This window comes from Rosa rugosa, chromosome 1 (genome assembly GCF_958449725.1).
Source record: "Rosa rugosa chromosome 1, drRosRugo1.1, whole genome shotgun sequence".
In the NCBI taxonomy this organism is placed as follows: domain Eukaryota; kingdom Viridiplantae; phylum Streptophyta; class Magnoliopsida; order Rosales; family Rosaceae; genus Rosa; species Rosa rugosa.
In genome coordinates this window covers 49,496,943-49,517,868 of record NC_084820.1, presented here as the reverse complement: position 1 = coordinate 49,517,868, position 20,926 = coordinate 49,496,943, and the positions used below count along the sequence as shown (strand labels likewise).

General features: G+C 39.8%; 1 protein-coding gene across 7 annotated transcripts; it reads right to left on the bottom strand.

The window, feature by feature from the left end:
• Positions 1–1,707: 1,707 nt before the first annotated feature.
• Positions 1,708–19,456, bottom strand: LOC133725262 (uncharacterized). Of its 7 annotated transcripts, none has more exons than XM_062152443.1 (12): positions 19,193–19,456; positions 7,277–8,257; positions 7,062–7,120; positions 6,627–6,726; positions 5,811–5,894; positions 4,331–4,547; positions 3,979–4,100; positions 3,712–3,850; positions 3,565–3,625; positions 3,265–3,467; positions 2,524–2,636; positions 1,882–2,359 (listed from the first exon to the last, which is right to left on the bottom strand). In XM_062152443.1, the coding sequence occupies exons 6-11, from the start codon at positions 4,389–4,391 to the stop codon at positions 2,533–2,535; spliced, it is 690 nt and encodes a 229-aa protein (XP_062008427.1). In that variant the 5' UTR covers positions 4,392–4,547; positions 5,811–5,894; positions 6,627–6,726; positions 7,062–7,120; positions 7,277–8,257; positions 19,193–19,456; the 3' UTR covers positions 1,882–2,359; positions 2,524–2,532. The 7 variants fall into 7 exon arrangements, with proteins under 7 accessions (XP_062008429.1, XP_062008427.1, XP_062008428.1 ...); XM_062152444.1 differs by having other exon boundaries at positions 7,277–8,226; XM_062152446.1 differs by having other exon boundaries at positions 7,277–7,456.
• Between the last annotated feature and the right edge of the window lie 1,470 nt (positions 19,457–20,926).

Genomic DNA, 20,926 nt, shown 5'->3' with positions numbered 1-20,926 from the left:
CTAACATGTCACAGTAGTAGCTTAACGATATGCATGAGTGAAATGAGAACCTAGCATCCCTTGAAGATGAAAGGTAATCTCATCACACACATGACCAACAAGGGAAGTATGGCCTGCTTGGTAGCATGACATAGAGTGATAGAGTTTTCTCAATAATATCCAAAGAAAGGCCTTGCTGAAGAACTAGTCAGACTGCCTCTCTTCCTGCCAAAGCTTCAACCTATTCAGAAGATATTGTTATGCCTCATACCCAAAATGCCGGTTTACCGGTCATTCCATGTTTTGTAGAAAATCTTGACAAGAGGAGAAAAAAGTGAAATTCCGGCGAATTTTCTACGCACCACCACTTTTGGCTGTACAAGTAGATTTTGTGAGTTTTAGACTATAATCAAAGAAGGGGTAAATTGTGAGTTTTTGAAAATTTAACCATAAACCTTATTGGCTTAATTAATACTGATTTTAAGGTAAAAGTAATGGATTCTTGAAACGAAACTCCCAGGTGAGTACCTTATAATAAAGATTTTCAAGGTCAACTGTTGGATAAGTATGGTGATTTTTTAAATATTAATGTCTAATATATTCTAACAGTTATGGTTAACTTTGAAAGTCCTAAATGATTTCTTTGCCTTGTCTGAGACAAATATCTAGATAGTAGAAGAATTACAACATTTTCCAAGTGCCAACTTAGTTGCTTCGCTTCAAATTAATCCGTGCTGAAAGACTTAATTCTGATGATTTGAGTCTGGTTTCCAAGAAATGTTATACGATCTATCCAGAGTTCCTTTTCGCACTGGTCTGCCAGTAACATCTGATGGCATAAAAGGAAAGGAAAATATGTCTTAATCTTGGATAGAGAAATTGCAATCAGGGCCTAAAGCGCAGTTGAGCTTCAAAGTCAGGGCAATAGACCTGTATATGTCGAGGGATCTCGTATCTCCGATCATCCCGAGTCTGGCTTCATTGCTCTGCCCATGCACTACTGCTTGCAACTGGTAGTGGTAGCAGTGATGATATAATTGCCTTGTGCTCAACATTATAAAAATACCAGTCATTTTTGTCGCAGGAAAGCTGCAGGCAGAAAATGATGACCAAACGTGAGGTGCGAGGCACCAGTGGCTCAGGCTGGGTGGAAAGGCACAAAATGGGGTTTTAAAATGATGGGACAATTCAGTCATTGGAGAAATGCACAAGTGCCTGGGGACATAACCCTAACCCTGGAAGCTTTGTCGTGATAATAATCAATTGGGAAAATAAGTGGGAGGTTATCTAGTAACTACACCATCACCAATCCTAAATCTAAGCCCATCTTCACGGCTCATCATCAGGATGAGCTCTTATGATAGACACGATAACTTTGCAGCTTGGTAGGGTTGGATACCAATATGTATCAGAGCCGTCTCATGTTTTATGATTGGGTATATGGAGATGTGCACGGAGGGTCAGGAGAACAACACCCATGTATATATAGTTGGAGGATTGTGATCAAAGCAACAGGGCTCAAGGTAAGTGCAAATTTCACCCTCTGTGCACTAACCTTCACCATTGCTCCTCAGAAACTCAATAGACAAATAAAATGAAACTAATGAACTACAATCATACTCACCATAGACTTGAAAAGCAGTTATAACACGTTTAGATTGAATTTAAAGCTAAAACACTTTTAGATTATATTATCTTCATCAAGAAACTATATGCAAATTCAGAAGTGGTACCTCAATTAGTGACTATGAACTACAAATATACTCACAGTAGACTGCAGAAAGAAAGACTGGAAGATTTTCTTGGGTAAGATGCATATGGCAAGACATTTCTCTCCCTCTCTCTCTCTCTACATATTCAACAATCTCAGTTCAACCTACCAAATGGCAGAACAGTATTAAATATCCATACATTCAACATCACTGATTTACCATTTTTTTCAACATCACTGATTTATGCTTCAACTGTTTTTCTCTCTTACAACAATTACAATTACACAAGACAATCTATCTTTGTCATTTCACTTAAACTTGACAGACCATCGTGCTATAATTACATGTGACGGTACTAATTGTACAGTCTTCATAAGCAAATAAAGCTGCAGGTTGTATAAGGTTTTCACGACTAAATTTAAGGACAGTATTGAACCCAAACAGTTGATCACAGAAATCAAGCTAGAATTTTTAAAATGTGTTGAATATCACAGCCAAAAACAAGTTTCACATATTACATACTCCTTCTCTAATCCCCTGCGCCATAAATATTCCAAGACATAAACAGTCCAACAATTTAAAATGTGAACAAAATTTCTCTACTGCCATAATCTCTCTCTCTCTCTTCCTTTTTATTTTTTGATAGCAATTCTCATTGATCCCAGTAGCTGAAAGAAGAAATGAACATATTAAGAATGTGTGTAATTTTGATCTTCCTAAGTAACAACACACACTTTAAGGAATCAACGATCCTAATACAAATCTAGTTCAATTATGTATTTAAAACTGAAAACGCTTACAAGAAAGAGTGAAGATAAAAAAGTATCATCACCTTTTCTGTTCATTGTATTTGATTTTCAGCCTGTGAGAAGAAATCTTTGGCGTTACGTGCTACCTCTGCTTCAAGCACTGCTTCCAACACAATGTCTGATCCTTCAACGTTTTCTGTTATTAAAACAACTGATTATTTATATGCACACATATCCAGAAGAAATTCACAACTATATGCAAAATGTCGAACGAAATGTTCAATCATAAAGTGAAACAACTGCGTACATTTATGTGTGTCAAAATAAAAGTTTACAGAAATAATTTGATATGCAAGACACATGCTAAATTATTGAGGAGAAATAATCTCCGCGAAATATTTCAGGAGTTTCTCTCAGACATGAGTTTAAGACATCAGATAGCCCAATCAAGTGGGGACTCGCAAATCCAGATACAGCCACCATGCATAGGAAGTCAATTCCATACGGGGCATAATACACAACCAGGCCATGAACAAGAGTGACACCTTTCTAGGCCAACCATATAAAGGCATAGATATCTACCTTATTATGAATCACAGTATTTCCAGTACACATTGTCATGACTTACATAACTGATGATAATGTGAAGGTATGACAATTCAAAGTATTAAATATGTCACATAAGATGGTTTAAACAACTATTGCTCTTCAATTTATTAAAACAAAATTTTAGTTCCTGACTGCTCTTTGTAGTGTGCTCAAATTGAGACAAAAAGGTAAATAATAACATCAATTTATGTGCTAATAGTTTCAATGTCTATTACCCTTGCGTTTTGGTACCATTCCGGTGCTTTCAGCTGAAATTGGAAGAACAGTGAAAAGACCATTTTCATCAATAAGTCTCTCTTTCTCTTCACTACTTTTCAAGAAGCTAGTGTTCACAGCAGCAGATTCAGCCAATTTAGCATATGCAGTGGCTTGTGTATGCAAATTAAGTGATTCTGAGGTTCTGAAGTTAATATTATCCGGTGAAAGACATTAAAAAGAACTCAATACAATACATCAGATATTACAAAGGAAAGAATGCATCAGATATTACAAAGGAAAGAATCTAGTACTAAACCTTTATCACACTAGTCGTCAACTTCACTTCCTTCTTAGGATTCTCAATTGAACTGTTGGCCCCTAACCAGAAAACATATGAACTTGTAACCATGAGAGAAGCAAAACATTACTCAGCTTGCTACAACTACGACTACTAAGAACACTACCATTATGTGGAGAGGCAAGTTCCCCAGCATTTTCCATCAGCTTTCGAGTCATGGGACCCGAGTTTATAAGCGACAGACTTCGTACTTCATAACGAATCAAATCCAACTGTGCAAGCGCATCTTGAAGTTCCTTTTGAACCTAAAAGTAAATGAATTGCACTCTAAATCAATAAACTAGCTGAGCACATTCTCATAGCGTGTAGTGCACAATGAGGCATCATAGCTCAAAAAACAACTCAAACTGATTTTTTTACAAGAAAGAAGTACCTGGCGAGCTTGAGATTGCTGCATTACATTGTCGAATTGGCCTCGAGCTAACTGGACATACCCGATTGACCGACCTGCTAACCGCCCCGCCATTCTTGCAATCCTAGGCAAATCTTTTGGTCCTACACCCAATTCCATCAAAACACCAAACAAAATGTAGCCAATTAAATTTTCAATTTCTCTGATTAAGCTCCACAATCTCAGATCACCCATAAGCCAATGTTAAAAATGCAGATGCTAGAGTTTCCAATTTTATCACAAGAAGACTATAAGGGTTGTAATTTTCTATAGGAAATTTGCAAAAAAAAAAAAATGACTATAAGGAAGCATTCTTTGAGAAAGAGGAGAGTACCGACTAAAGCAGCGGTGGCTCCGATCAAGAGGAAGAGCTCGCCGTACAAAATACCAAACATTCTGCAAAGAACGGAAGGGAAGAGCTTTTGCTTTTGCTTTTGGTGAAGAAATTAAGACCAATTAGGCGCCTGAAGCTTCGGGTTTTAACAGAGAGGAGCTACACCGGTGTGTGTGTTTGGCGGGGTGGTAATAACGCTTTTCATCTCAGAGGTCATCTGTTCGAGCCAAGGATGAAGTTTTAAAAAATAATAATAATAACCACTATATGATGCTGATTTGAGTTTAAATTCCAATCTATTCTCAGTGGCCAGGAGAAAAAACATTTTAACATTACCCCCAGATACAGATTAATCGGGCCTAATGTCCTGTTTGGGATTGCTTCGCTTTGAAAAATAACATTTTTATCTAAAATTTTAGATTTTATTGTATGTGAGAAATAAATAAAAATCAGCTTCAATAAGTCACTATAAGCAGATTTTGGAAGCAACGCAAACGTTACGTTTAAAAGCTGCTTTCAATCAAAACACGCTCTGAAGTTGTTTTATGTACTGATATCCCTTCTAAAAGTATTGGCTACCAAACACGAATCTGTTTTTCATTAGTTTTTAATTTTTTTAATCACATCAATCTCTAACTAGTTCAGAAACCTTTAAAAATATTGTCTGATCTCCATAATTATAAATAAATAAAAAATAACAATAAAAAAATAAATAAAAGCCTACACCAAAACGATGTCGGCTTGAAAGGTCTACTTAAAAGCCCAGAATTTAAACGAAGCCGGCTTACCATAAGTCACAAAATACATCTACTAAACCCTAATTCCAAACAGCCGACTCTTTTCCCATCTAGCACATATAAAAAGCATAATAAATGCTATGAAGAAAAGCTTTAGCTGCATATAACAAGTACAGGTTGCAGTATCTATTACTACACTACTTATGATTTGGAATTTAACATGGAATCCTACAAGGTTTATCATGGATACTTGATATATAACAAGTACTGCCCTGCTTCTGCATATAACAAGTACAGCTCATGCATACAAGTACAGAGAGAGGGAGAGAGAGAGAGGCCGGGATGACCAACAAGACCAATTAATACACTTTAATTAAGCCAACAATGGTAATTCCATCATACATGATAAGATAACCTAGAATTCCTAGAATGTGGAGCAAGCAACTCAGTCATTATCCCAAGACATATTGAAATCATGATGAAGTTACAACTTTCTGCTATGAAGACTGGATTTATATATTGGAGGAAACATAGAAGTCAATTAACCTAACCTCTTTGCCAAAATAATGTGCTGTATTCAAACTTATGAAGTATCCCAGATCAAGGAAGTTTATGAAAGTATATTGCACGCAATAAGTAGACAATTATGACTGATTGAGTCATTGACCAGCAATAGAAGGCTTCATTGATAAGGCACTATATATATACTATCACCCAGAGAGAGAGAGAGAGAGAGAGATTACCTCTAATTGTTGGCTTTCAGTCTTTAGAAGATCAATTGAATGTCGCAACTCCTTCACTTTAGCATCAGCTCTACAAAATAAGGACTGCACCCAGAAACAAATGATCACTAAATATCCACATAATCCAAAGAATAACATACATGCAGATCATCAATGTATTTGATATACAAGCATTGCCTATTAACTTTAGTAAGGATCATGGCACAAAAATTCAATTAAATCTCAACATAAGAAAACCGTACTGTGGAAGGGGCTGATTATAACTTTGGTATATTAGAATAGCAAAGTGCTCTTTCTTTACCCAAAAGAAAAGAAAAACAGAAAAGCCAACAGAAGAAAGAGGATAGAGTTACCAAAAAAAAAAAAACTAAGCTTCAACTTTTCCCTGAGCAAAAATTGAGCCACTTAAAAGTTTGTAAACAAGTGAAGAAAATTAACCAATATACAAAGCAAAGTAGTGGAATCCAAGGAGAAGACAGCCTTCATAAAGAAAAAGAAAAAGTTCATATCTTGATAGATAAACTTCTTTGTAATTTTGTGCTCTTTAGGCCTAGATTTGCTTATATCGGTGAACAAATATATATGCAGATACATTGGTTCATAACCAAAAGCACTGGAAATCAGTTCCAGACTGCCAGCCTCAGATATGCTTATTCTCTCTATCAAGAACATTCACTACTTAAAGATTTTGCTATACTGCAGAACCTTGATAATGGGTTCAAAAGAAAAACTTTCGTCTTAGATTGAAATCCGAAAGGCTTAACGAAGAGGCTTTCAAACGAAACAAGAGAAGGGTTATCATAGAGTTTGTTTCACCTGCAGGAAATGATGATCAATGCAATGTGTCAGGGACTTGAGGAATTTCCACCAGCAAAAGGACTGAACTTCCAACTTCTAGCACTCGTACTTTCAGGGCCTATCAAAAGGAGCAAAATGACTGAACTTCGTAAGCATTAAGTTGACACTAGTACAAATCCAAATCTACTGACTTTCTTCTACCCACAAAAACCTGCACGGATCCACCCGCCAGATCTCAGCTAAGTCTTATGATTCTTTTCTCTCCTCTTAAATCTCGTCAATTTCAATTGCAACACATCACAACACCCAGTATATATATACTCTACCACTCATTCAAAACCCAGAACGAAATTGATTAAGTTTCAGTCTCTACCACTCATTCAAAACCCAGAACAATCTCGTCAATTCAGCAAAATCATCAAACTTTGAAACTGAAACAGATTAAAAATGAACCTGAATCAAATTGCCAAAGAGCCTTGCTTGATTGAGGCTTCGGTTTCCAACCCGAAATCCTGATGAGAAGCTACGTGAGACGGCGTCAGAGGGTGAGAGATTTTTGTTCCCCCGCTTATAAATGGTATAGCTCCAAAAGTTTATTTTTTTTTTTTTTATCTGTATCAAATGGAGATGTTCGATAAGAATTTGGATATATCACTCAGGAGTCATACCTTTTTGTAAGGGTATCAATATGGTTCAAATCTTTGGCAATATCGTCAGCCTTCTTGCGCATCTGCTCTCTTGGTAGATCAGACATAAGAAGAATTCTTTGCTTCCGGTGAATGCATAATACAATAGAAAATACACAAGCCAGTAGCGTAATCATGCAATCCAGAACAATGTTTATGAACCTCCATTCCATCAAATTGCAGCCGTTGAAAAGACAAAATTAAGATAATTACTAATGATTTATTTAATTATTAGCATGGATGAGGCTAAGAAGAAGAGATATGTTCCAACTAAAAGTATCGGAGGAGATTAAGTTTCATGACATGATAAGAATTCCATGCAGCAAGCAAGAACGTTGGAACTAATTAAAGTCAATGTATTTTGGTGGTCATCAAACACTCCAAAGCAATGTAATCATGCACAATACTTATTGAATTTTTGCATGATCAAATATTGAGAAGCCATATATATTGTGCATATTTGTTAGCTGATGACGTGGGGCTTTAGTATATATATCAAGTATATTACTTAACATGCATTAGGAGTCCTAATAAGATTGAAGCAAGCAATTTGAGTTCGAGAGAAAGACTTTACATCCACTTGGTCGTCCAGCAAGTCCACCTCTATATAGAGAAGCATCGACAGAAGACAAGGAACATACACACAACTCCAGAAACTCAAGCCATCAAGCTTTTCTTGTTTTCGTCTTACCTTTTGCTTAGGTAGAATTTCCGTCTATTCCTCAGCTCCAGTGCCGTCGTGGCCGACGATGGCTCGGATGGAACTGGAGTTGTCCTTGATGAACTGGGTTTTGTTAGGGACAGTCCAGAGCTTGAGGACGTTGAAGCGCTTATCGATTTTAGGACTAGCATGAGCACATCAATGGAGTCCATTTGGGGTTCGGATTGGTACCCTTTGTGTTTCGCTTTGCCCACCTCTCCCAAAGTAGAGACTAGAGAGTAAACGCTTAGAAAGGTTGTGAACTGGTGATTATTACAAGAGTTGGTATACAAGTAAAACAGTGGCAGTTACAGGATAAAAAAGAAATAACTAATAGAATACAACCAAACCAAGTGAGCGAATATGCACCAATAACGATAATAATAATTTCTTTATTGTTCAAATAAATCCCTATTTGTGTGTCTGGCCCAAACCTTAGGTTACTTGACCTAATGGTAATATGATTAAATTAGAAGGATCTAGATTCCTATTCAATGTATGATTACATTTCCTTGTATAATTCGGATTCTATGCATTGTAATCCTCTATATAAAGATACCCCTATTATCAATGAGAATACACAGCAATTTCCTCTCAATTCCGTTTCTCTACAACATGTTATCAGCACGAAGCCCTAACCCTGAAACACTAAATTCGTAACCTTCAAATCTCATAAACCACCGCCGCCCACCTTGAAGCTCTAAATCCCAGGAACCCAAAACCGGCAGCGCCAACCCCAGAACGGGCCGGAATCGACCTAAACCGGCCACCGGAAGTGACTGAACCGGCCCCCAAGAAGAATCCGTCTATCTTCTGCCTAATTTCGCATCCTTCCCATCCACCGATCACCACCACCACCTTTTGTCAGAAGCTGCAGCGCCACCCCAGGATCCGGGAACCGGTGACAACATTCCTGGAACCGACCGTTAAGACCCCAGACCGACCAGTAGAAGCCCTAACGTCCAGTCTGCATCTGCCTCCCTCCAGAAACCCAATATAGACGACCCAAAAGCCCAGCCCAGAGAGATCAAGCCTCGGCCTAGAAGCAGCTGTGCAGCCTAGGCCCAGTAGCAGGAAGAAGTCTAGAAGCCCAGAAGTAGAAGAGGTCCAGCCCCGAGCCACGTCAGCATCCACGCAGGCACATAGTCAGTGTCCAATCAGCTGCCACGTCAGCATCAGACTGCCACGTCAGCAACGACGGTCGACCTTTTTCCGGCCAATTTTTCCGGTCAAGATTTCCGGCAATTTTTCAAGGTAAACTTTTCTAAAAGTTCCTGTTTTTTTTGAAGTTTTTATTACTTTTCTCTTCTTTTTCTCGGGGACTTCCAACATCCCTTCTTCTAACCCCTTTCTTCTTCATAGGGGAGACCAAAAGCCGAACTGTGGGGGTTCGTGCTCACTCCAAGCTTGGAGCTTGTAGAGTCCTCCAAACTTAGAGTTTGTTGAGAAGAAAAACGATCGACCACATACATCATTGTTTCGATCTAATCCAAAACCCCTCTTGGAATCGGATTCTCTTGGAAGCGACTACGCTCAGAAAATCCCTAATTTCTTGCAAGCGACTACGCTCAGAAATTTTATATGTTTTCGTGGTAGCCTTTTACGCTCCGAAACTAACCCTTTTTCCTTGTTCTCTTTCAGGATGAGTAACCTGAACAAATTGGACTTTGCTCCATTGGGAACAACTGGCTCTGGATATCACAGGTGGGTTCGTGATGTCCGCCAGCATCTCAAGGCCGATGGAATCCTGGAAACGATTCTCGAGCCTAGCTAGGACGTGCTAACTGTTGAGCAAGCTCAAGCTTTGGAAGCAAATAGAGCAGCCTTAGAGGCAAATAAGGCGAAAGCCATCATCCTAATGACTCGTCATATGGATGATTCGCTCCAGTACGAGTGTATGAATGAAGAAGACCCCAGAAAGCTGTGGGTCTCACTCGAAGAAAGATTTGGCAACGTCCGTGACTCCCTGCTTCCTGACCTAGAAGTGAGATGGCATAGCCTCCACTTCTGTGATTTTAAGTCAGTTCTTGACTACAACTAGGAAGCACTTCGCATTAAATCCTTAATGGAATTCTGTGGTAAAGAAATCACAAATGCGATGTTGATTGAGAAGACCCTCTCTACCTTCTCCGTCTCTGCATTGATGGTTGCTAAGAACTATCGAATCGATGTTACTGCAAGACGGATCACAAGGTTTCATGAGCTCATTGGAGCTATGAATGTCGCTGAAAAGCATGACAACATCCTTGTGAGGAACTATAATTCGAGATCCGTGGGAACAAAGCATATTCCGGAATCCAATTATAGTCGCGCCCCAAAGAGAGGGCGCCAAGAGCGAAACCCTAATCTTAGGGATACATTTGGACGTTCTGGTCCAATAATCACTCTACCTAAGAAGGTAACCGCCAAAATAGGTGAACATGGAACCGAAGAGGTCAACGTGGAAAGAGAGAGAGAGAGGCAACGCCTCTGGCCATGTTGGTGGCGCCTATAACGTCCTGAACCAAAATTTACCAGTTTACGAGCTTTTCAATCAGTAAACGACATTCACATTTACTTTTGATTCCGTTTCGATCTTTTAGGGGGCCCTAAAAGTTGACTTTTTTTTTCGGGTCAAAATTTGAGAAAATTTCCTTCATGAAAGTTGTAGAGGACGTTAAACCGAGCGTGTGCATATGTGATACGTAAAAATCGGAGTTCGTATGCGAAAGTTATAAGCGAAAAGGTAAAGTTACTGTTCATGATAATTTGTCTATAAATAGCCGAGTTACTGTGGTAAGTTTCCATTTTTGGAAACTTACCGAGCTATCTCTCTTCTCTCTCCCCGATTCTCTCTTCTTCTCCGACCTCTTCACCATTTTCCGGCCATAACTCCTTCATCTGGCGGCGGATTTTGACGTTTAAGATGTCATTGGAAAGCTCTCTTCCTTCTCTTCATTTTTGGGTCCGTTTGGTAGCTTAATTTGAACTGTGGAAGGTGCAGCAGCGAGAAGAAGAGGACGGTCACTGTAGCAGATTGAGGTCAACGCCGGTTTCTCCTGATTCCGGCCACCACAGACGACAAACCTTAGTCCTTGGGAGCGCCTTGGGACATAGATGATGCTCCCTAAGTATTTTAAAGCGATTTGATGCGAGAAGGAAGAATCGAAGATTTGAAATTCTGGGTTACTATTCACAATTCGGGTTCAAACTTCTCCTTAATTGTTGAGGTACTTCTAGTCGTTTTCTGGATTTGTTGTAGTTGAGAAAGACGCTTAGAATGTTGAGTTGATGATGCTGGTAAAATTTGGTAGCCAGATATGGTGATTGACCGGCGGCGCGTGGGGCTCAGGCACAGCCGCCTGTGGCGGCGCGTGAGGGCGCGTCCGGCCGTTCCTGGTAAGTTGTTTTGGTATGTTGGATAGTATATATTGCTACGAATTTATGGATAGGTGTTTAGTGGAAATTGGAGGAGGTTTGGATATTAATCGGAATTTCTGAAGTTCAATAGTTTGGCTATTGATTTATGAGAATTCCACTATCAAATTGCTCTCAGTTTTTCCCTAGAAACCTTCAATTAAAGAATTGGTGCAAATGATAAAGTCTTGGTTTATTCAGAGAAGAAATAGAAATGTTAATTTATAAGGATTTGATGTGGGAATTGTATTTAATTTCCGGATTGTTATTCATGAATTATAATTATATACAGGGCGACGTGCCGAGCTATTGCTCGACGTAGGAAACTGGTAGCGTGGTAGCCTAAATAGTACAGTGAGTGGACAGTTATTTTAAATTAAATGTGCATGCAGTATATTATTATTTTCTAATTGAGGTTTAATTTATTATTTGAGTTATTGAGTTTTATGATTTTATGAGCTTGATTTCTTGAGATTTAGTATGCTCTATGAGTTACGGGATTATTAGTGGATTTCCTTCCCGAGGGCTTTCAATAGATTTTTTAAGCTATTTATTTATGAGTTTTGAGTTGGGAAATAATTTTCAGAAAGTGATTGATTAAGAAAATATTGTGAGAATTAATGATTTCGAATATCGATTTATATGGTCATTTACCGAGTATTTGATTTCTGCTTTCGAGGATTTATTGAGATATTGAGGTTTGAGTTAGCAAGATAATCCTGAGCAATGCTTTTGGTGAATTATTAATGATTTATTGAAGTAATATCGAGTTCTTTCCGAAAGCAAGTAATTGGAGGAGGTTGTTTCCAGTTTATCAAGGAGGCTATCTTCGGCGCATGCGTACATTACCTAGTCAGCAGTCCCTTATAGGTAATAGTCTGGTCGGCAGTCCCTTCCAGATTACATTCCGGTCGGCAGTCCCTTCTGGTGAGTCACCTGGTCTGCAGTCCCTTTCATGTGACATGAGGTAGTTGGTTGGCAGTCCATTCTACCCACCGCCTCCTAAATCTGGTTGGCAGTCTCTTCTGATGCATCACCTGGTTGGCAGTCCCTTCCAGATGACATGAGGTAGTCAGTTGGCAGTCCCTTCTAACTACCTGTGGCTAGTTGGCAGTCCCTTCTACCCACCGCCTCCTAAATCTGGTTGGCAGGCCCTTCCGATGCGTTACCTGGTTGGCAATCCCTTCCATATGACATGAGGTAGTCATTTGGCAGTCCCTTCCAGATGACAGGAGGTAGTCAGCTGGCAGTCCATTCTAACTACCTGTGGCTAGTTGGCAGTCCCTTCTACCCAGCGCCTCCTATTCCGGTTGGCAGTCTCTTCCGATGGGTCATCTGGGTAGCAGTCCCTCCCAGATGGCATGAGATGATTAGACAACAGTCCTTTCTAATCATCAAATGAGTTTTCTTGAAAATGATTGAGTTGGAAATATTGTGAAATCTCGTTGCTTGTCGGTTTTGTTAACAAGATATTTGAAATATGATTACTTATATGAGGGATTGGAGATTTTAAGAGATTGCAAGATGTTCTATTTTACGTGATTAAGATTTCAGTAAAGATGATGATTAAGAGTATTTCCAATATTGTTACTGCATGCGAGTTTTTAGAGAATAACTTGGGAAAGCATTAAGTTTTACTTATACATTCGAAAGTACTTATTTTCGTCCACTCACTCTAACGGTTTTTAAATGTTTTCCCCTGGGCCCTTCGGTTTTAAATGCCCAGTTTAGCTTGAGGTTGAGCGTACATGGGGTTGAGGCATAGCTGTCATAGCTTCCGCATTATAAAAGTCTCGGTCCTTTATCTTGTATTCTATTCTCTTGTACGCTTGTACATTAGATTGCTCTGATAACCTATGAGATTAATATTTTTAAGTTCAGAATTGTTTTGTGTTTTGGGAGATGTTGTGTTTTAGGGAGCATGGTGGCTCCAGAAGATTAATGGTGGATTATTTTAGAAGTTTAAATGTTTTTCTACAGGTTTTGGGTAGTCCACTTTTAGAGGGAGTTCCGCCAAATTTTTGGTAGAATTTCTTCTAAGGTGGGCCCCGCAAGACCACTTTGGATTTCAAGGTGAAATCTGGGGCGGGTCCTGTCAGCGCCACCAACATTAAGAGCCATCTGAAGCTTTCAAAGTGCCTCAATCAATGAAGTTTGAGCAAAGAGATGTATGTTCACGATGTGGAGTGTCTGATCATTGGGCACACATTTCTAGAGCTTGTGAAGAACTTGTCACCACCTACAAAGCATATTGTGAAGCAAGAGAAGCTCACTATGTGGAACAAGAAGATCAAGAAGATGATCTAGAGTAAAAGGTTGAAGACTACAAATCTGGCTGGGATCAATAGATCGCCAATTCTATTTAAGTCTTTATTTTTCCAAGAGATGTAATAGGCAATTGCCATATTATTTTTGTAGTAGATGCCTATGGTTTAGTCTTTCTTCAAAGTAGGTGTTTGGACCCAAAATGAGCATTTTGGCCTGACAAGGCACGTCTTGGAGAAATTGAGCCAATGTCAGTGGCTCAAGCTATATATTGTCGACAAGTTCGAAATATATATTTAAAGGCTAAATAAAGCCTACTATGGAAGCATGGAAGCATGAAAAGTCAACTTTAGCACATTTTCCTACTTCGGTTAGGAGAAACCGAGCTAAACAAGGAAGAAGGGGCGGCAGACTAACCAAACGACATTCAAATGAGCTGAAACTTTCCAGATTAAATCTAGAAAGCCCAAGGATCATTTCTTATGAAGAGTTCCAGAGCTAGTTTTTTTTTTTTTTTTTTGATCGGGATCCAGAGCTAGTTTTGAGTGGAAGGCCTTCAAACAATCAGTCCAATTTCCTTGTCTAGAAAGGCTTGGAAAACTGGACCTGTAAGAGGTCCAGCAGCGTTTTCGGCCCAACCACTATATAAAAAGCTCTGAAATTTTACCAGGGTAATATACACTCATAGTGGAACATTTCTTATGAAGAAGTCATGGTCAAAATCTGAGTTCTTGATGGAGATAAAAGTGAAGGAATAAAGGAGCAGAAAGTGCTTCCTTATCTCCGAAATTCATCATTCCTTATCTCCAATTATGCCTCCTTATCTCCGAAATTCATCATGCTTTGTCTCCAATTATGCTTCCTTATCTCCAAAATTCATCATTTCTTATCTCCAATTAATGCTCCACTATCATTTGTTTAATGCTAAACACCTTGGCATGGTAGCCTATAAATAGAGGTTACAATGAAACACTTAGACACACAATTCACTCTACAAACATCTCTAAGATGATCTAAGTTCTCTCTAGAGCAAACCTCTTTAAGAGCAACTCCTCTCCTTCTCTTTCTCTTACCGGTGATCACACTCCTAGTCCTAGTCTTCTCAGAAGCCGACTTTCAGTGCCACCAAACCCTCTGTCAACGTACTTCGGTCCTAGTCTCCTCGGGAGCCGATTGTAGTACCACGACCACAACGGTTATGAAACCAACCAAACAAGGGTAACGCCCTTGCAAACCAGCCAAGCTAAAGTCACGCTTTAGCAAGTTCTCTCTACTTCCCAGTGGTTCTCGCTCTGCTCGATCTACAACATCGAGTATCGATTGTGATTTTCAAGAAGCTCAGCAAAAGTCCTCACCACGAGGCATAAAGAATCCCACGACGAGGTTGGTGCTCTCCTCGTCTACAATTGCTTGAAAAAAGTCAGGTCAGGGGACACCCCCGACGACCGCACCCGAACGGTGCTGGCAAGCCCTCGCAGAAAAGAGACTGTTGACCAGCTGCAACAAAATTGGAGCCAAACAGTAGGCGTACTCAATGTAATTGTGATGTCTAGGAAGGTTTTGAGATAAGTGGTACTTAAGCGAGCCTTGCTCCACCAACATCTCTCTACTCACCTGATCACATTTGCGTTGGAATTACCGAAAGAAGTTAGACGACTACCATTGTTTTGCATTAGCTAGTTTTTGGATTAGATTTTCTTTGGTCAAAGAGACAATGATGTAACTCCATTGGCTTATGAATAAAATTTCGAGTTCTTTTCATTATGACTCAATTTTGATTCTGAGCATATTACTTTGTGACTACGATGGCTGGGCCACTAGTATTAATTCAAGGACATGGAATAGCCCAAGTTCCCCTTGCCAAATGGCACCTTGATTATTCTCACAAAACTCTCTACGCTCCTAGGGCAAATCACACCCTATGAATAGCCAACAGATTCCATGCAGAAATGCATGAAGAGAACAAAAATGAGTTCCTTTGCAACACCTCTAATGATTGCGAACAAAGGCACATCTCAGAGATCTTTATGTGTCTCTCTAGTGGACTCTATGTCACTATTCGAGCTATTCAATCCAATAAAGTCATGAGGGATGATCTCTTGGATTTAGACACATATTGGCTTTGTCACGACATGTTAGGTCATCCTAGTCATGATATGATGATCCGTCTACTAAAGACTTCACATGGACATCCTTTCTCTCGAGCAAAACGAAGCATGAATCAAAGGCTGATTCCCGGACTAAGTGTGACCACCACCGCCATTGCTTTTGGCACCGTCGCCGTCCACAGCCTGGCTAGGGCCACCACTATCCCCTTTGACAATGCCATAGAAGGCGTCACCCATGGCTATGACGCCATGGATGTCAATCCCCATGGTTATAACGCCATGGATGCCACTTCCCATGGTCTTGACAGCATGACGGGTGATGTAGTCACAAACTTTGCTTCAAAATGCATTTCAAACGCTCAGGCCCAACCAAAACCCTCATTGGTTGCTTCTAAGGCCTCTGGCTCATTTTACAAAGCCATTTCCTTAGGAAAATTAGGACTGAGACCGTCCTATGCAAAGGATATGAAAATACTCATTCTGTTCTTACATAGAATCCGTGGGGATTCTGTGGACTGATTCAACCAACCTGCGGACGTTTAAATATCTCATGATGTTGGTTGACATGCAAACACGCTGGTCACGTGTTGTGCTATTATCCACCTGTAAATGCTGCCTATGCTACACTCTTAGCACATATCATATGACAACGGGCTCACTCCCCGGATCATCCTATTCCGTCAATTGGACTTGACGATGCTAGAAAGTTTATATCGAAGACTTTCAATGGTTATTGCATTGGGACTGATGTTGGACATCATATTCTCATGTACACACCCAAATGGTCTCGCGGAAACGACTACGATGGTAGTCCGGACATTGGTAATGTGCACCAATTTCTTTATATCCGCTTGGGGAAATGCAATATCGCATGCAGCTATGCTAATTCGTCTATGACCCATTGCCACTCAATCTACCTCCGCGTTACAGCTAGTGACTGGGTACAAATATCGTACTTACGCATATTTGAGTGAGCCATTTATGTGCCAATCGCGCCTCCACAGCGCTCTATGATGGGTTCTTACAGACGAATGGGCAACTACGTTGGATTTGAGACTCCAACAATCATCTGCCACTTAATGCCCTTGCTAGGCGATCTCCTTACCGCTAGATTTGAGGATGTCACTTTGATGAGACAGTCTTCCTGTCGTTAGGGGGAGATAAGAACACGAATGTTCAGCAGGAACGACAGGAATTGTCGTGGCATGTCCCTACTATGTCTCAGCTTGATCCCTGTTAAAGTGACGAGATCACACAAAGATGCTGCAAACATGCCTGCAAGGAAGTATGTCCCTACGAGAGGACGTAGCGCCACCCTACATGAAGATAGGCATGGCGCCAATGCCAAAGAGAGTGGCACTCTAGCGTTACAGGCCATGGCCCCAGCTAGGATGCGTGAGAGGCCCGTGGGTTCGAAGGATACCTTGGCACAACCCAATCCTTGGATCATCGACACTCAAAATTTGTCTCATGAGTATTTTTTGGATTATGGTTATCGTTGGGGGACGCCTCAATGTCAGAACCTATTCCTGATAATATAGAGCTCTATGAAAATTACACTAGTGTACATGAGACGTGGGATAGAAACTCCATCATAATTGATGATGCAGTTGCGCATTTCATTGCGCATGAGTTTGTTGAGACAGATGATATCGAACCACGCTTCGTTGATGAATGAATGCCAACGTAGAGAAATTTGGCCTAAATGGAAAGATGCGATCCAGGTTAAGTTGGATTCTCTAACGAAGAGGAAGATTTTTGAGCCAGTGATGACAACACCTCCTAACATAAAACCTATTGACTAATGGGTTTTCGTTAGAAAGCGTGATGAGAAAAAGAGATGGCAATCTCGCCTTATAGCGCAAGGCTTCTCACAAAACGCCCTGGAATCAACTACGATGAGACATATTCTCTCGTAATGGATGTCATTGCACTCCACTACCCTGTCAGTTTAGTAGTTTCCGAATAACTGATTATGCAGCTTACAAATGTGGTCACTACGTATCTCTATGGGGATCTAGATACGGAATATACATGAAGGTTCATGGTGAACTTCATTTACCCAAGTCAAGTGGCTCTAGACCACGGAGCGCGTTTACAATAAGGTTGGAACGCTCACTAAAGTGACTACTTGATTGGGAAGGGATATGCCCACGCGTTTCCATAACAAGTTTCGGATTCTATCGCGATTCATGTTGGACATGATCTTCATTAGAAGCCCTTAAAGAGTTAAGGGAAACCGCTGAACACTTGAAATTTGATTTTGAGATGAAGGATTATGGGAGAACACGATTATGTCTCGGTTTGGAACTTGAGCATCGTGTCGATAGATGCTTAGGCATTTTGACAAGGTCAAGCCTTCAAGCACCCCCATGATTGTCAGTAGTCTTGATCCTGAAAAGGATCCTTTTCGTTGAAAGGATGATAATATTGAAGATGTGCTAGAGGCAGGTGTGCCTTACTTGAGTACAATAGGCGCATTATTGTACTTAGCTCAATGCACAAGACCGGACATCTCATTTACAGTGAACTTGTCTTTACTGCCATCCATTGCATTAGTATTCCTGAATAAGATCATTGGAGGCCAAATAGTTTTTCCACAGTCGTCTTCGTTCATCGGAGGCAAGGCAATATGTGCACTGTTCTTGACGACCTTTAAACTTGCCCAATCATCCATAACAACTTGTTGGTGATTCGGAGTGTGTTTCAAGTCCTTGTTCTCCACCATAGATTCCAACTCTGGTGTAAATTTCATGTGTAACTTATTTGTCCTGCTTATAGACTTAGCATGATTAAGCAGGGATATCAGGGAATTGAACTTTCTATACCAACCGCGACCGCCACCTTTTTTGCATGCAGGACAGAACCACCCAGACTTTGCCAAAATAGAATCTGCACTCAGCTTGTCGAATTTGTTCGAGAATTCAGTCAGTCAACTGTACTCTTCATTGCTATCCGAGTCATCATCACTGGACTGATTATCAATCCCAGAAGAGGTATTGGCTTTCTTGCACATAGTTGGTCCATCACTGAGGTAGGAGTAGTGCTCTTCAAACATTCGCTTGCCTGTTCCTGAACTCATCCTTTATATCAAATTTTTTCGACGTTTAGCGAAACAAAGCACCTAAGAACAAAATTGTTACATAACAATCACCTTTGAAACTGACGTAATTAGTGTTTTCTCTCCAGAAACTTAAAACGTTATCTAAGAGCAACACACCCTAGAACAAGTATGGTGATTATGGTTCTAAAACTGATTGCCAACAAGTATGAGTATGTCAATCCTATTTAAAGGTTTTAATCTGAACAGAAATCTGAAGAATTTGAAGTGAACATGGCATAACAAATCAAACACATACAATGAGTTCAAATTAACAACCAGAAATAAGTAAGTTTTATAGTTTTGGGAAAACACTGAAGTTCACATACCTCGGCAAACGGACATCACCGTCTTACGATCCTTGTTCGAGTCTATCGCTGCAATCCCTTTGTTTAGCTCTTCTATGATTTCCTCGACAATTGTACTCTGGTAATGGCCATAAACACTCAACTGTAGCTCAATTTATGATCAATTGACCAAAATGGCAACACCCTTTCTCATGGCTTGAGATTTTGGCAAACTCCTTTCGAGAACAAACTTAAAGCTTCTGGTGTTTGATTAGGCAGCCCACCACTATGAGGTACATTTGCCTATATGTTGTGGCCACAAGGTGTGTGGTTGGTTCATATGCTTTATATAAAAAAATGTTAGTGGCGTGGTTTAAGGCTTTAAGCCGATGTGACTGTGCGGTCGGAAAGGCCACTCAATAAATGAAAACAATCAATCCATTTTTTCTGCAATAGCAAACGACGAAGGTGTGGTTTAAGCCGATGTGGAGTGCGCAGTTGGAAAGACTATTTAATAAAAAAACAATCAACCAACTTTCTTTACAATCGCAAACCACGAAGACACGAAGTTATCTCCAGCCAAATTTGCCGACTAAATTACGGTATATATATATATATATATATACAGATCCTATCAAGAGCGGAGCTCCGCTTTGAAAATTAACGTGTGAAGTTCGAGTTTTTGGTCACTTTTCGGTCGCATATCCACATCTCGACCGTTCAGTTTTTAAGTACTAGTGTATAGATCGTCTCTGCAAATTTTCAGCCAAAATGATGATCGTTAAGGCATTGATAACTGCCTTAATGCTAGTACGGTTCAGGTTGACAGATTCAGTCCGTTCATTGGTTTAAGCGAGTTAGATACCTTAGCGATCATCAATTTGGCTGAAAATTTGCAGAGATGATCTATACACTAATACCTAAAAACTGAACGGTCGAGATGTGGATATGCGACCAAAAAGTGACCTAAAACTCGAACTTCACACGTTAATTTCAAAGCGGAGCTTCGCTCTGGATAAAATCTATATATATATATATATATATATATATAATCACTATGAACTTTGGTTCACTTGTGAGCCCTTGTTTGTGATTTGTATATTTGCATATTTATCTAGCATCCCTTAGGTTTCCCTAGCTAGAGTGGGTCTTCCAATCCCTTGAGGACGATATCCCATACTCATAATCCTCTACACTATAACTTGGCTCTTATACTTGAGAATTTGTCTAGGTCGTGATATTAGGCTCATGCCCACTATGACATTAATGGAACTCTTGTTCAAGTTCGAGAAGCTCTTTGGGTTTGGTAGGTCTAGCAGGTTTTTGGGTTTATATCATAGGCGGGGTCTAAACTTTCTCAGACAGGACATAATGGTACTTGAACTTTCAAAGTGATCAAATAGGTATCTGGACTTCCAAACCACATCACTAAGGTGCTTCCGTCTATATTCCGTTATTCCTCTGTTAAGTGCAGGGGCAAATCAAACATTTTACCCAAATGACCACTACAATTAGAATTGCAATTTATTCTTATCGTTGTGCTTCGTTTTTCCAAAATACTTTGTTGTATAATCACTTTTTTTTGTTTTCTTAATTTTACTTTGTAAAAATTAATTGCAATTCCAGGATAATTTTTGAAGAACAATAAAAATTATTCAACAAAACATAATGTTAGAACGGTGGATGTTGGATGTTGTTATTATTTATCGGGAGACAACAACTGGAGGTAAAATTTGATGGAAAATTTCACATGAATAGTGTTGGGGGGAAGAGTTT

What these genes read in the sequence shown, in the direction of transcription:
- LOC133725262 (XM_062152443.1), bottom strand. Translation starts at nt 4,391, where the DNA reads ATGTTTGGTATTTTGTACGGCGAGCTCTTCCTCTTGATCGGAGCCACC. An exon ending in AGCAATCTCAAGCTCGCCAG is followed by an intron (nt 3,851 to 3,978) that starts GTACTTCTTTCT and finishes ATTTACTTTTAG; the next exon opens with GTTCAAAAGGAACTTCAAGA. An exon ending in TTGACGACTAGTGTGATAAA is followed by an intron (nt 3,468 to 3,564) that starts GGTTTAGTACTA and finishes ATGTCTTTCACC; the next exon opens with GGATAATATTAACTTCAGAA.